The 16,406-nt window shown below is 35.7% G+C and overlaps 1 protein-coding gene across 15 annotated transcripts in view; it reads right to left on the reverse strand.

The window, feature by feature from the left end:
• CPLANE1 (ciliogenesis and planar polarity effector complex subunit 1) overlaps positions 1-16,406 on the reverse strand; it is a 130,346-nt gene that overhangs the window by 98,703 nt on the left and 15,237 nt on the right. For all 15 annotated transcript variants that reach the window (XM_073802062.1, XM_033852804.2, XM_033852803.2 and 12 more), the window contains 9 exons: positions 15,240-15,489; positions 14,918-15,073; positions 13,975-14,744; positions 13,228-13,436; positions 12,949-13,029; positions 9,669-9,833; positions 6,199-6,372; positions 2,265-2,493; positions 973-1,112 (listed from right to left, as the gene is read on the reverse strand). In XM_073802062.1, the coding sequence (XP_073658163.1) occupies positions 973-1,112; positions 2,265-2,493; positions 6,199-6,372; positions 9,669-9,833; positions 12,949-13,029; positions 13,228-13,436; positions 13,975-14,744; positions 14,918-15,073; positions 15,240-15,489 (2,174 nt within the window). The remainder of the gene's footprint in view (positions 1-972; positions 1,113-2,264; positions 2,494-6,198; positions 6,373-9,668; positions 9,834-12,948; positions 13,030-13,227; positions 13,437-13,974; positions 14,745-14,917; positions 15,074-15,239; positions 15,490-16,406) is intronic.

Consider the following 16,406-nt stretch of genomic DNA (forward strand, 5'->3'; position numbering starts at 1 on the left):
ATTTTTCTTGGGTAAATACCTAGGGGTGGAATCCATTGACTTTTTCTCTTTCTTTCTGACCCCTGGAAATTTCCCTTACTTTCTTTAAATCTTAGCCTTTAAATGCATATCTTTATATTTTATCTAGAAACACACTGTATCTATGTATTTATTGTAGGAGAGTTTTCAGATCATCTAAAACAATATATTGCCAGAACTGGAAGTTCAGACTGGGAATTTTTTAGTCCTTTTTTTCAAAATCAACTTTCATGTAGATACATTATCTTTTCATTTACTTAAAAAAAAAACCTGACAGAAAATTATCAAAGAAATTTTCAGTCTGATTTCCAAGTATTATGAATTCTTTCCAGAAAGAGAAGTTATAATTAATAAGCTCTAGGAATCTAGAGAAGTCTCACTCCTTAATGGAGACAAGCACTAATAAAACAAAACAGCTATCCTGGTTTTATCATTAAATATATGACTTGAAATAACAGACTTCATTACTTTTTGTCTAAATTTCCCCCTCTTTAAAACAGACGAATTTTATAGGGCTCCTGGGTAAATCCATGTATTACATGTAATATTATATTATTTGTTTATAATACCACTCAGAACTTTTCAAATTAAAAGCAAAAAACAACTCTATGATTTATGCATTAGGCAAGAGGTTCTAAGTACCCCTTGACATCTGAGATTCTACGATTCTATGACTGCAAAAGAAAACAATCTAAATGCAGCAAAATACCACTAGTATAAAGAAAGGCTATGTATGGAAAATCAGAATATCATTCAGATACTGAACATTGTATTTTGAACTGCATCAGTTTGGGATGCTCCCATTATCAAGAATAAATAGCAAAATTTTATTTTTGATAAGCTTATTACTTCAAAGCATTAATATATGTGTGGGTACTTAAAAGCTTTTTAAAATACCATAAGCTTTATATTAATTAAGCCGATACATGTGTCGACCATACATAGGTAACACACCTGTAAACTGTTTGTATTTTGAGCCCATTTCTTTTTTTGCTTCCAAAGAGGCCGGCTGACCTAAAAAACACTGCAGTTTTTCCTGGAAAATCTGTGCTGGAGTCATATTTAACGGTAGATTCAGACCCTTTTTCCTGGACCTGAAATCACATCAAATTAAGGGAAAAGAATACAAATTTTGAAAAAAGGAAACATACACACATCAAGAGCTAAACATGAAATTTTAAAGAACAGAGAAATTCACTTTATTCATCCTATATTTAGACAAGAAATAAGCAAGGAAATACTGTATTAAGGATAGTATTAAGGCTTTCCATAATTATGGTACTAATATATCTCCTCATCCTTACCTCCCACTGCTGCCCTACAAATGTACTCTATCCAAACCAAGCCAAACTTGCTTTTGCCAAATGCCTTTGCTCACATTTGGAATGTTCTCTCTCCCTACAGCTACTCAGTTTGTCATGATCCCATCTTCCCTTCAATGCCCATCTCAAATGACATCTCCCACATAAAGTATTTCCTGTCCTTCCCTCACTTGATACTAGTGCTCTCCCTACTGTACCACAGGCACTTTTCTTACCATACTATGTAAATTGTAATAATGTTTTGTCCTGTTTTCCCTATTAAACTATAAATGCCTAAGCATAGAAACTATGTACCATTTAAGTTTACAATCCACTAAAACACCTGGCATAGAGCTTGATAAATAATAATAATAAACATACATACATTGTTAATAACATACATACATTGTTAATAATAAACATATTAACAATGTATGTTAATAAATAAACATACATTGAATTATTGAATTAAAAAATATAGAAGACACAGCAATACCATAACCTTCAGAATAGTTAAAATATAGGGATTAGTTTGATTAGCTTAAAACTCAAATCCTGTTTGGGAAAGACAAACTTTCCCATTGACTGTAGGCCCTTTGAGGGCACTACTAACAAATTAATGTGCTAAATAGATGTTTTAACACTGTAAGTAAGCCTCTGATCTGTCCAATACAGTAGCCACTAGATGTATACAGCCCTCTAAATTTAATTAAAATTAGATGGAAAATCCAGTTCCTTGGTCTTATTATCCACATTTCAAGTGCTCAATAAATACATGTGGCTAGTAGCTATCAGATTGGATAGCACATACAGAATATTTCCATTACTGAAAAAAGTTCTATTGGACAATGCTGAACTAAGGATTCCACAAAATGTATAAATACCAGCAATGACTGAAATAAAAAATATTTTAGATGACCATCATACTTTCCTAAAAATACATACCTTGTGAAATTGCTATCATGTTTACAGAACAGCTGCAAGGCCACACCAATGGAAACAGACGTCTTCCAGTCTCCAAGTTTCTGTGCCAACCACACAGCTTCTGGAACCAGGCCACCAATAAATAATAATTCAAGGGCATATTCAACTGTCCACACATTAGAAAGATTCTGCTCTCTAACAACACTGGCCACCTTCGAGTGTTGCAGAGGAATAAGTCGAAAGGGCTGCTCTGTGAGTAAATTAAAGAAAATGGATTTTACAATTATATATACAAGAACTCACACCTCTTTTTATAGATCTCTTCAATCAGTATTTCCTACACAAAACCACAACAAGGAAGATACATACAAAATGGCCTAAAATAATGCTTAACGTACTCTAGAATAGTCTTTTTAACATTGAACACTGTGTCTCTTTAGTGGGTCATGAAGCAAATGTCAGCATTCCTAAAAACATGAAACTGAGTAGACATAGAAACAAAAGAGACAGTATCAGAGTGCATTACACAAAATAAAGGTAAATAAGTACAGTTTAATGAAACTTTTTGGTCAGATAATATAAACGTACACACACACGTAAACGTACCGGTCACAGTGTACAGTTTACTACTGTGGGCTGCTCTGAAATATATAGCTATTTCTCCTACTGCATTATGAAATCTGGAGGGCAGAGACTGCATCTTACCTGACTTTGCATTCCTCATAGTGTCATGGGATAAAAATCTAGTTTGAGGTAATACTCAAGCATATTAAATGTTCAATGTTCAGTGTTTAACAGAAAGTAGAAAACTGTGATTTTCAGTAATCCTGAACAAATGACAAGATTTCAGTCTGGCCTGAGATTAAATACAAAGGGTAATAATATCCTTCTCCCCAGCCTTCTGTATCTTTCCCTAATTAAAGTAACTTGAATGAGAAATTTGAAAATACTATGACAGAACTGTTATCTTTTAAAAAATACATATTGCTAAGATTTTCACTCACTCCCTCAAAATAAAACTGGTAATTAGTATATGAAGGTTTTTGCTCCTTGAAATGAAATGATTAGTTTCTTATGTGATCTGCATAGGCTCTGCCCACACCAAGCACTAACATTTTAGCTCTTTGACAAAGATATGGAAAGAAACGAAAAATTTAGTCAATCAATGACTGTTTGATTCTGCATAGGCAAACAGCCAGGAGATTGATGAAATTTTTCCAGTTTTTAATTCACTATGAGTAAGGCACTGTACCATTAAAAGAATTTGAATGATTTAATTTTCTGAAATTTTTACTGCTTTCACACAGCAAACATCATACCAAATAAGCAACTCAAATCCGCAATACATTCTGCCACTAGTTCTGATTTAAAAGATTAACATGAAATATATTCTAAGTCAAGCCTGCTAATATCATTTTTCAAGACAGAGGGAGATTAAAGAAATTAAAGGATATATAACAAGTTTCAGATATTTAAATTGTCAACAATCATAGTCTAGTCTCGGGCATAGGAAAAGAACACAAAGTCTTCTCTCCTACTCTCTCCTCTAACTGGGAAGATATTTACGTAGGGAATAAAAAGGTATGTCTCTGAGCTTTTATGAACATTTATGAGTCTGCCCAGAAACAATTCAATAACTGTCACTTCTCTTCACAAAGTGTGATAAATATCAGTCTCCCTTAGGTATGTAAAGTCATCTGTAAAGATAAAAATCATTAGCAAAGAGCAAAAGTCCTATAAATATTGTAGGACAGAAAGATAAGAAATTGAGATAAATCTTCTGAATACCAGGATTGTACTTCTTTTTTTTTTAAGATTTTTCTAAAAACCACATGAGGGCTTCCCTGGTGGCGCAGTGGTTAAGAATCCGCCTGCCAATGCAGGGGGCACAGGTTCGAGCCCTGGTCCAGGAAGATCCCACATGCCGCAGAGCAACTAAGCCCGTGCACCACAACTACTGAGACTGTGCTCTAGAGCCCGCAAGCCACAACTACTGGGCCCACGTGCCACAACTACTGAAGCCCACGTGCCTAGAAGCCACCACAATGAGAAGCCCGTGCACAGCAACGAAGACCCAATGCAGCCATAAATAAATAAATAAATATTTTAAAAAATTAAAACCACATGAGTTCTGCCTCTCTCCTTCAGTAAAATTATATGGATTAAGGATACAATTTGTTATCAGAAACATTATTACCAAAAATAGGGAGCACAAGTAGTAAATACCTCACTTGTGACAAAATAAAGAGAGCTTAGATAAAAAACTATTGTAATAATTAGTGTCAAATGTACAAGGAAATAAGTAATATCCAACTGAGAGGTTCAGTCAGAGGAAAGCATAATGTGAGAGAAAGAAGCACAGGCTGTTCTCAGGGAGAAAAGGACGGAGCACCAGCTGAAACTGAGTTAGTGGCCAATGGAGAGGGAAAGGGGAGAAGGTAGATCCTGGAAGAACAGAGCACCTGTTTCTCTGTTTACACCAGCTCCCTAAGAGAAGCCATAATCAGGTCAGGGCCAACTTTTCTTCCCCAGGGAAGCAGACACCTCTGAAAAGGAACCTCTAGACAATTTCCTTTCTGATCCTACCTTACATATAAGGCTCTCTAGGGTCTAGAAGCTCCTGAAAACCCTGACGATACTAGAGTCTAACACTACTGTTGAAGCATCCAAGTGGGTGAGGACAGTCCTCCACTCCCACCCACACCCTGAGAAAATTAGAGTCCAAACACATAGTTCAAAATCCACAGTTCTGTGATTAAATCTGATGACCACTTGTTGCTACTTCTATTAAACTTCTAATTATATTACATCTTGTACTACTCTATGTGTGCCTTGTACATGTTTATCAGTTCGTGTTATTTCCTGCTTAAAGCCCTCCAATAACTTCCCACTGTACCTAAAATAAAATTCAGATTTCATACCCTGGCTTACATCACCTGGCCATCTATCTCTGTCTTCATCTCATACCACTCTCTACCTCACCCTCTGTGCTCCAGCTACACCAGTCTTTCAGTTTCTCAGACACATCAAGTTTGTCCTTGCTCTAGAGCCTTTGCACAGGCTCAGCATATAATGCTCTAAGTCCTATGCGTCCATGGCTGGCTTCTTCTTGTCATTAAGAGTTCAGTTTAAATGTCACCCCTGCAGAGAGCTCTTCCCTAAAGTCACCACCTCAACTACCGACTCAGTCACAATACATTTCTCTACTTAGTTCTCTGCATAATAATTGTCACCATTTGATAGATCTTTGTTTATATATGCATCTATTTAATTTTCCGTCTCAATCTATTAGATGTACTTCCATAAAAGAACAGGTATTTCATCTGTTTTGTTCATGGCAGTTAGGATAAATCTGTTCCAAATGTCAAGACAAGACAAAACTACAGATGTTTTCATATTATTAATTTCATATGGTGCAAGCTAATATATTTCCAGCACCTACAACACTACTTGACACATAGCAGGCACTAATAAAAATTATTGGAATGAATGAATATCATAGAAATCTGTGTACATGCTTATTTCCATTAGGGTAGGGCAGTTACCTCACACAGATTAGGTACATTATGACTCTATTAATGAAATGATTAAGTAGAGCAAAGAAAATGATTCAAATAAAATTATAAAAGTAAAATGTCCAAATAAAATTAAATTCTAAATTAGCATACTCAAAATTTGTTAAATTACATTTTTATAGCCCTTTTACTTTAAAAATGGAAACTTTATAAATGCCAATGTGTCCAAAATTCCCAATTTAAAAATACATATTCAATAAAAACAAGTCCAAAGCAATTACCTTTCTCAGATTATATTCATTCGTAAACAGTCACTTGTGTATCTCCTTAGCGTTCAGGCACTGAGCTAGAACAGTTTTATTTCCATGGACTAATGATCACCGTATAATATGATTTTAAATATTACGTGCAAAAACAAGGTGAGAAAATTATTTGTTTACCTGTTTTAATATGAAGGGGAGGAAGAACATTCACATTGTGAGGTGGCAAAATGCAAAGCAGCTGATTGGTGAAATAGGAAGCCATGAAGCGGGCCATGGACTGGACAACCTTCACCGCCGCTTCAGGATGAACGTTTCCAGTCACTCCAAACTCACAATGAGACTTCTCAGGAACTGCAGGATACACCAAATGACCAAAGGAGATTCTGATCAAACTATCAAAAGTAGTAATATTTAAGTTCCCAACATTATGCAAGAAGAAAATTATAATTACAACTTTTTTCTGAGATGAACACCCATGGCCTACACAAGTTAATTTATAATAGCTATCTACACTTCTTGAAGACAACAGAACAAAAATAATTAGCTCGTAATTATGAGCACATACACTTAGGAACTCTTTTAACCTCAAGCTACTAGTTTTACCTAAAAACATGGAAGGATCTATACAAACAATCCAGCCATAATGGACTTGCAAGTTTAGCATTTCATTATTTATTTTCCCTACTTTCTTCCCTTTCTAATTTTCTTTCTTTAATGAAAGGAGGCAGGGTTTACTACAAAGATAATCTGAAAAGCACCAGAGCAGTGATTCTTCATGCTTTTTTCTGTACCATTAGGTCTGGATATTATGATATACTTCCATTAGTAAGAGTAAGTCCTTACCATAAGATTCTTCTGGGAGGTATGGACAAAAGGAACACGTGGAGTGGAGGGAGAAGGCAGGGGAGGGAGAGAGTTACATCACTATTTCTAGGGTGACTCTGATATAAACTAGTAGGAGCAAACATGTGTCATCCCTATTTGAAAATCAAAACTCAATAATATAAATTGGCATTCAGATATATGTAAATAAACAGTTAAAACTATTAAACACAGATAAATACTAAGTTAACATTAATTTTTATAAAATGTATGGCCCCAACAATGGCAAAGTATCTTTCTTTCTCAGAAGTCACTTGGGGGGAATTCCCTGGTGGGCCAATGGTTAGGACTCCATGCTTCCACTGCAGGGGTCCCGGGTTTGATCCCTGGTTGTGAGAACTAAGATCCCACAAGCCACGTGGCACAGCCAAAACAAAAAAAAGAAAAAAAAGAAAGGAAGTCACTTGGTAGGTATTCACAATAATATTAAGTTCGATATGTGTATGGCCATTTCTATCTTGTCACTTCTTGGAAGCTTGTGCCTGGTTTCCTCCGGACTTCACCCCATGCTCCTTTTCCCTTTGCTGATTTTGCTTTGTATCCTTTCATTGTAATGAATCATAGGTGTGAGTACAACTATACACTAGGCCCTGTGAGTCCTCCCTGTGAATCCCTGAACGTGGGGGTAGCCTTGGGGACTCCTGACCCAGTAGGGATATGATTAATATACTCTAAACAACTGTCATTAAAAATTAAAACAAATACATTACAATAGGTTCAACTTATCTTGAAATTTATTATCAAGTCATGACAATACTACCGAAAAAAAAAAAAAAAGAATATCAGTCAGTTAAAAAGTCACACATAAAAAAAAAAAAAAAAAAGTCACACATAAAAGTCTTCCACTCATACACAGCTACCAGTCCTTTTGGAGGGCAATTTGACACCAGGCATCAAAAGTCTTAAAACCATGGATTCTCTTTGATCCTGTAACCTCATTTCTCAAAATTTAACCTAGAGATATTATTAGTAATGTTCACAAAAATTTATGTACACTACAGCATTATTTAAAACATCAATAGTAAATAGGTGGCACCAATCTAAAATGTGCAATAATGAGGAAAAGGCTTAATAGGTTTTTAAAAAGAATTATTTACATTGGAAAATATTCATAATATTAAGTTTAAAAGATTATAAAACAGAATATACATACATAAATGTATATAGACAAAAAAGGGTAGATTAAGTGATTTTATTTTCTTATTTAAACCTTTCCATATTTCAAAATTGTCTAAAATGAACTTGTACTACTTCTGTAATGAACACAACATTTAAAAAGACAAATATCACCAAAAGTAAGAAATCTATAAACAGTGGCTGCATATGACATCACTTATATGTGGAATCTAAAAAGATGATACAAATGAACTTATTTACAAAACAGAAACAGACTCACAGACATCGAAAACAAACTTATGGTTACTAAAGGGGAAAAGTGAGGGGGAGGGATAAATTAGGAGGTTGGGATTAACAGATACACACTACTATATAAAAACTAGATAATCAAGAAGGACCTACTGTATAGCTCAGGGAGCTCTACTCAGTATTCTGTAATAACCTACGTGGGAAAAGAATCTGAAAAAAAATGGATATACGTATAACTGAACCACTTTGCTGTATACCTGAAACTAACACAACATTGTAAATCAGCTACACCCCAGTATAAAATAAAAATTAAATTTTAAAAAAATGCAGAGAAAATATGAATACCAGAATAAAAATGTCATGGTATTCTACCATCTATCTCACCTCAAAACAAACAAAACAAGGGGCTTCCCTGGTGGCGCAGTGGTTGGGAATCCGCCTACCAATGCAGGGGACGCGGGTTCGTGCCCCGGTCCGGGAAGATCCCACATGCCACGGAGCAGCTGGGCCCGTGAGCCATGGCCACTGAGCCTGCGCGTCCAGAGCCTGTGCTCCGCAACGGGAGAGGCCACAACAGTGGGAGGCCTGCGTACCACAAAACAACAACAACAACAACAACAAAAAACAGCGGCTGAAGCCAAAGAAACCAACACTGTTCTGATAAACTAGTGAAAATCAAAGAAAGGGTTTTACGTAAGAGATGGGCCCCACTTCTCAAACTATTTTTAGAAGACTTTGTAAACTAACTTCTTTTGATCACTATTTTCCATCAGTAAAATGATGTTCTAAACCAATAATCAGTTATTAGAAAAAAACCAAAACAAACAAACTCCATTAGAGTCATGAACTCCATTTAGAAAGTTCTGATATATTGAGCCGTTCTGACACATTCATACGCATAGTATATATCTAATGGTCTACGACCGTATAACTATTATAACTATATTATGTGTTCATTCATATATATCTTTTACTCTGGTTACTGCTTAATTTAAATACACCTCTTTTAAAAAGGACAATCTAAATATTCTGCAGCCTATTAAGCAATTTTAAAAAGAATACCTCAGAAAGAGATTTTCATCACTTTACTAAACAACCTTAAGCAACCATTAAAGAAAATATAAACATATCAAGGAAAAGTACTTGGGTACCTGATATTATGTCTAACAAATAGGGCTGTGACACAACAATTGTATCAGTTCAGCAGGCAATTACTGCTAAGCCTAGAGACCCAAAGATTAAAAACAAACAAAAACATGATCCTTGCTACTGAGAAGCTGACAGTCCAAAATTTACCACAATAGGGCAGAGCAACCAACTTTTATGTATAAGCAATTTCATATCTACACTTATAAATACAAAGTATTAACATTAAACAAACTGGTTTTTGAAAAGCATACCTGAACAATCTTCATCTTCTTTTACAGGTAGGTGGGACCATATCAGTATTTCTCTTACTAGCTGATCACATAATCCTTGAGCATCATTTAAATTATAGTTATAGAGGTGGCAGTACAAAAGGGAAAGATAATAGCGTATCTGAAGAAAACATATCCTTCTTCCTCCTTAAACAGGGAAGAATTACATTTACATTAAAAACATGTTAGCTAGGTAATGTTCTTGATCTGGGTGCTGGGTAGACAGGAATGTTCAGTTTATAAAAATTCATCAAGCTGTACATTCATGTTATGTGAACTTTCCTGTACCTGTTTTATACTTTAATAAAAAACAGGTAAGCAATATTTTGTTCTTTTTCATTTTAAGTTCTGAACAATTTTATTTTCTTTGATGAGGCCCTAGGATGACTAAGAATTTATCCAAAGAGAGGTGCACATCCTCCTTATCTCGGTACTAAGGTCCACTAATGACATCTATCTCAAGTACACATGGTATGAAACAGAAGGGAACATGCTAAAAATAAAAATTTTTTAAAAACCACACAAGAAATCATACAAATATCAGACCATCAAAGACACTTTCCAAAGGAGAAGAAACACTATCCAATAAGATAGGAGTCCCTGACCACTGCCTTCAAACATCTGAAGGGTGCTTAGGACTGAGACTGCTGGCTGCCTATTCCTTATCTATTCTTTCTGAGTAAAAGAATTCTAATTTTATTTGAGGTTACAATGCACCCAGATCACAGTTTCTTGCTAGATGTGGCCATGTGAAAATATGACAAGTTCTGAACCAAGAGATAATATTGTATAGAACTGCTAGAAAAGCTGCTTAAAGAGAGGTAACTCAACTAGGAGGTACACCCTTTTCTTGTCCTTCCTGCCTTCCTCCTTCCTGTTAACTAGATTATGTACATGATGCCTGAGACTTCAGCACCCATCTTAACTCATGTAATGGCCTTAAGACTGGAAGCAACGCACTAAGGACGACGGTGTAGAAAAACTAAAGGAGCATGAGTCCTTGATGAGACCACAGAAACACCGAATCAGCCCCAGACTATCAACTTCTGGCCTCATTTCCTAAGAGAGAGAAATAAACTTCTTTCTTGTTGAAGCCAGTTATTTTCAGTCTCCATTACAAGAAACCATACCAAATGGATACAGTTGGAAAATAAATTAAATGAAAAGGTCTACAATGAGACTCACTATGAAAACTTTTCTTCATGAGAACTTATCACCTTGAATGTCACTCTTCTTCATCCAGTTGGACAATCCCCAAATCTGAGAACTACATTAGACTTCTCTACTCAAGTCCAATTGATCAAACCTCTTAAATACCTGACAAATGTGACTTCTGTCCTCCAGTACTCTTGATGTTGCTTTGGTTCAGGACCTCCTCAACTAACTGTCTTGCTTCTAGGTAAAACCCACATCTCTACACCACATTCCTACAAATGGCCCTCCATAATGTACTGAAGTGATCTTTCCAAATGGCCTATATTTATTTGAAAAGTTCTTTTTCTTACATAAAGTATCTTAACTGACCCCACTGTCTTCAGGATAAAATCTTAATCCCATGGCACTGCAGAATATCTTCCTTTATCATCTGTTCTCTACCTCTCACTTTAGCACTCACCACCCTATCCTCAGTATTACACACATATTTCAAATAATCTGGTCCTGTTAAAACTACCTGCACGTTTACCAAACTGCTATGGTTTCCCATGCCTTTTTGCTTTAGGAATGCTATATCCTTTGTTAAACCATTCCCACTCCTTCAATTGGACAATTTTCACTCAATTTTAAATGTCAGCTCCTCCAGGTTTTCCCCAGACTGATGTTTGCACTCCAGCTCAGAATGTGTGCTTTCCCGGCACCTACCATAAAACATAATTAGAAACATGCTAGTTGTTTATGTGATCTCTCCTCCAGATTGTGGGCAACTTTAGGGTAAACTTGTTTATTTCAGTTATTCCTATTGCCTAATACACATAGCAGGCCCTCAATAAATACCGGTTAAGTAGATAAATTAATGAAACATACAAAGCCACATCAGTCAGAAAATAAATTTAATAATTGGCCAAACCTGACCAGGTAGTAGTTGCAGTCAAGGATAGCTCCAAGGTCACTACCTGAGAACCTCTGTCATCTTACTCATACCCTCAGCCCTATATCATAAAAGCTATCACCAGTTTCTAGAATCCACACCCCTAGATTCTCATCAAAACCTCGATGCAGGAGACCTTCCCTGTTGGTCCAGTGGTTAAGAAACCGCCTTCCAATGCAGCAGACACAGGTTCAATCCCTGGTCAGGGAACTAAGATCCCACATGTCACGGGGCAACTAAGCTGGCACACCACAACTTCTGAGCCTGCGAAACGCAACTACTGAGCCCATACGCTCCAGAGCCTGAGTGCCACAACTAGAGAGAAGCCCATGTGCTGCAATGAAGATCCTGTGTGCCGCAACCAAAACCCAATGCAGTCAACTAAATAAATATTAAAAAAAAACCTCCATGTAGCCCATAATAAGTCTAACTCACAAGAAATTCTTTTTTTTTTAAATTTTTTAATCTTATTTTATTTTTGGCTGCGTTGGGTCTATGGTTGCTGCACGTGGGCTTTCTCTAGTTGCAGTGAGCGGGGGCTGTTCTTCATTGCAGCTTCTCTTTGTTGCAGAGAACGGGCTCTAGGGGTGCAGGCTTCCATAGTTGTAGCACGCAGGCTCGGTAGTTGTGGCATGTGGGATCTTCTCAGACCAGGGCTCGAACCGTGTCCCCTGCACTGGCAGGCAGATTCTTAACCACTGCGCTACCAGGGAGGTCCCACAGGAAATTCTTAAAGTTGAATTACTTAAGAACAGAGAGCCTTAGCTCCATGTTTCTATAAGTCTGTAATAAGGTGACAAATTATCTGACCCATAGTTTGTCATTTAGATACTTGCAGTGCACTAAATGACAAAATATATATTTTTTAAATTTGGGATTAAGTCTCATTTTTTTCCCTATCAACAATCAATCACAGGTTCCATCACTAATCAAAAAAAGGACAGAGGAGCCTTATCTATGGATAACAGAAAAAATTCTTGGTGCTACAATTTCCAAGACTAAGAATAATTTTAAATAACTATTTCTGACAGTAAAGGTACCTACAATATGTATTCTATTTGAGCATTAAGAAATTGTGAGCACTCAGAAATCTGAAATAATTTTGAAGCTCAACAGCATGCTAGAATATGGTCCTACCAATATTATGGCAAATATTATTTTTTAACACTCCCCTACCTTTCTCTTGGGTTTCTTGAAGAGCTTTCTTCCATAGTTGAACAGACTTTTCATATGATCCTAAGAGGAAACACTCTTCCCCTACAAAGTTTTTAACCAAAAATTAGTGCTGGTTAATTAAATTCCTTTATAAACATGTACTTGTTTTAAAATTTAGTGGATACAACTCCACCAGAAATTATTTTGAAAAGCAAATAATTGCAACCAATTAATAAAATCAAAGTCCCACTAACTATATCACTTATTCCTGGAGTTAGAAATTGTTTATAAGATACTGACCATTGATAGATTTAAGTTCTAAGGTCTGGTTCAAGAGAACTCCAGCAGTCTGCAATTTAGCCTGTATATGACATAACAGGGACTTGACAGTAGATGCTTCATGTGTCATCTTTTCAGTTAACTGTATGTCATCTTCAGGAACTCTTTGACTTAATTGTGTTTGATACCATAAAGTTTTTCTGTACAATACTCTCCAGAGAACAATGAATCTGCACACAAAATCAGGTAATCATAAGAATCAAATTTCAGACTAGGGATAAGAATGAGTATAGCCTCCTCATTAGCCTTTTTATTTCTGCATGTATTCTTCACTGAGGTAATAACATGTATACAAACTGATCAGATTTAAATATAGCACAAAGTCCACGGATCAAAAAATGCATATTTTTAAAACTTTCATAAATGCTTTATGTACCTGTGGTCATTTTTCTATAGTGCTTATCTAAACCAAAATCCTTCAACAGTATCATGGATGCCCACGACTAATAAAATATATGTGTTGAATAATATCTGGCATAAATTCTATAACATAAAATCTATAATGCTGAGTGCTAATGGGTACAAGGTTTCTTTTGAGGGTGATAAAAATATTCTGGAATTTGTGCTAATAGTTCTACAAGCCTGTGATTATACTAAAGATCACTGAATTGTACACTTTAAAATGGAGAATTTTACAGTATGGGAATTATATCTCAATTTTGAAAAATCTATAAAGCTGATGGTCTCCTAATATTAAAGTCATTATACCTGTGTCCTGGCTGTTGAACAAAATTTAATACTTGAGGACGAATCTTGAAAGACGAATTCCAAGACCAGTTTTTCCGAGCACCACTATCTTGAAACATTTGAAAAATGGGTACCACCAATGAGTCTTGCTTTGCTGTTCTACTTCCATCAGTTGATGCTGAAATAACTTCTGGTTGAAGACTGTATACGCCATTTAAATGATCAGCTACCATTCTGAGTAAATGAAAACAGGCTAAAAGTTTCTCTGAGAATAACTGATTCTGTTGTTGCTGTGTCAGCAAAAGCTTTATAGTATTTGAGGTCAGCTTTACCAAATGTCCTACATCTTGTCTGTATCTCATATCCCAGTACTGGATTGATAAACACTGATGAAAAAGTTGAAAGATACAAAGTACCCATGCATTATGTCTTGGGCTCTTGCTTAAAAAAAGATCAAGTTCGGGGAAAGGACATTTTATAAATTGAAGAATGTACAAAAAATGAGTGATACAAACTACTGTGTAATTTAACATTAATTTTTTTTCTGTCACATTTTTTGAAATTCCTATAGTCCATGCTGCAAGGAGATTTTTCTGGACAGAATGCAGTTCTGTAACAGTTTCATCTGTCTCCTCAATATTATCTTTTGCATGTATGGTATCAAACATAGAAGCAAATTCCAGTCTTCCTTCTTGGGCACTACTAAACAACAGATCCTTCTTTTGGTTCCAAAAAGAAAATAAGTTGTTTGGAAAATTTTCGCCTTCATTAGTTTCTTCAGCTTCAAAATCCTAAAACATGAGTGAAAAAAATTATACTTAATATCATTTGATTCCTTACAAGTAGAATCACTTTAGTGCTCTCAAATTTCTCTTCCTTTTAATGAAAGAAAAAGAAAATATGTTTCTTGGAATAAAGTCAATACGCAACTGTTCAAAGTAAATAAAACACTGTTACTAAGTACCTGCAAATCTGCTATTTCTTCATTTAATTTCATTGTTTCTTCTGCCTGCAAGAATCTGGGAACAGTAGAATCAGCTAAATTTTCATTTCCGTGGTGTTTTAACAAGCTAGATCTTAGGGAATCCAGTGATTCCAAGTTCAGCCCTTGGCCTTTTGGCTATAGAAGAAAAAAGATTTCCAGAGCAAAATTTTATCGATAATTGTACTACAAACAATTAAAACATCTACAGTTAACTGTATACAATCCAAGGCTGTCAGTACAGTTTTAAATTTGAAAGGACTAAGAAGTCAACTTTTACTAATGGTACCAAAAAGCACTATACCTTAGACAATATCAAACTTTGGTATGTTTTCTCAAGCCTCTGTGCTGAATCAAGTAGAAGGGATCTCATGAGCACTGATGGAGACAGATTATCAAGAAATCGAAGGGTTGTGACCATGTATCCATCAGAAATAATGAGGTAGGGTAACCGTGAATGTGCTTTTATAGAAAATCTCTGTCTCATGGGGTCACTATCAGAAGCTGATGAATCTACAGAATTATCTGAATCTTGAAGTGTAAACTGCTGTGGTCTAGCAAACAAACACCAAAATTCAAGAATTAGTAAGAGAAAAATCTTAAAGGAAACAATTATGTTATTCCAAAGAAAAAACAATTAAAAGTTCCAGAATGATGAAAATGCAAGCAAATTAAATGCAAAAATATTAAATGTGCATATATCTATGAGGAAAACATACGTGATTAAATAATACAGAGGTTTATGTGTTTTTTTAAAATTTTCCCAGCATTGTGGCACTTACTCTGTCTTGTTTTTAATATAGTTTTATACAACCTTTTCCAGAAAATAATTGAGGCAGTTCATTTTTACTATTGAACTTACCTTTCCTTCTTACTATCTATTTAAATATACTTATAAGAATATAATTAGGAGCTATAAGTATATTTGTTATTAAGGAGGAGAAAGAAAAGAAACAGAGCACATTTGGAGAGGATGGTGATAAGTATAATTTTATCAGCTTAAGATTAAATCTGACTGAGTTTCCACATAAGTGTAGTTATTTATTGTTATGGTGGTGTACCTGATTCTGACTACTTAATATCACTGATTATTAACTTTGAAGCTTTATAACTATAAAGAGAATAGCAAAAATATAATTTTTTTTCTGGTTAGGAAACGAATCAAATATAGATTTTATTAGCCAAATGATCCACAATAGAAGATTGGTTTCAGAATGTACATGCTTTGAAATTTATAAAACCATTAAAAAGTGACTCCATGGGGCTTCCCTGGTGGCGCAGTGGTTGAGAGTCCGCCTGCCGATGCAGGGGACATGGGTTCGTGCCCCGGTCCGGGAAGATCGCACATGCCGCGGAGTGGCTAGGTCCGTGAGCCATGGCCGCTGAGCCTGCGCGTCCGGAGCCTGTGCTCCGCAACGGGAGAGGCCACAACAGTGAGAGGCCCTCATAACGCAAAAAAAAAAAAAAAAAA

Source organism: Tursiops truncatus, chromosome 3 (genome assembly GCF_011762595.2).
Source record: "Tursiops truncatus isolate mTurTru1 chromosome 3, mTurTru1.mat.Y, whole genome shotgun sequence".
Lineage (NCBI taxonomy): Eukaryota > Metazoa > Chordata > Mammalia > Artiodactyla > Delphinidae > Tursiops > Tursiops truncatus.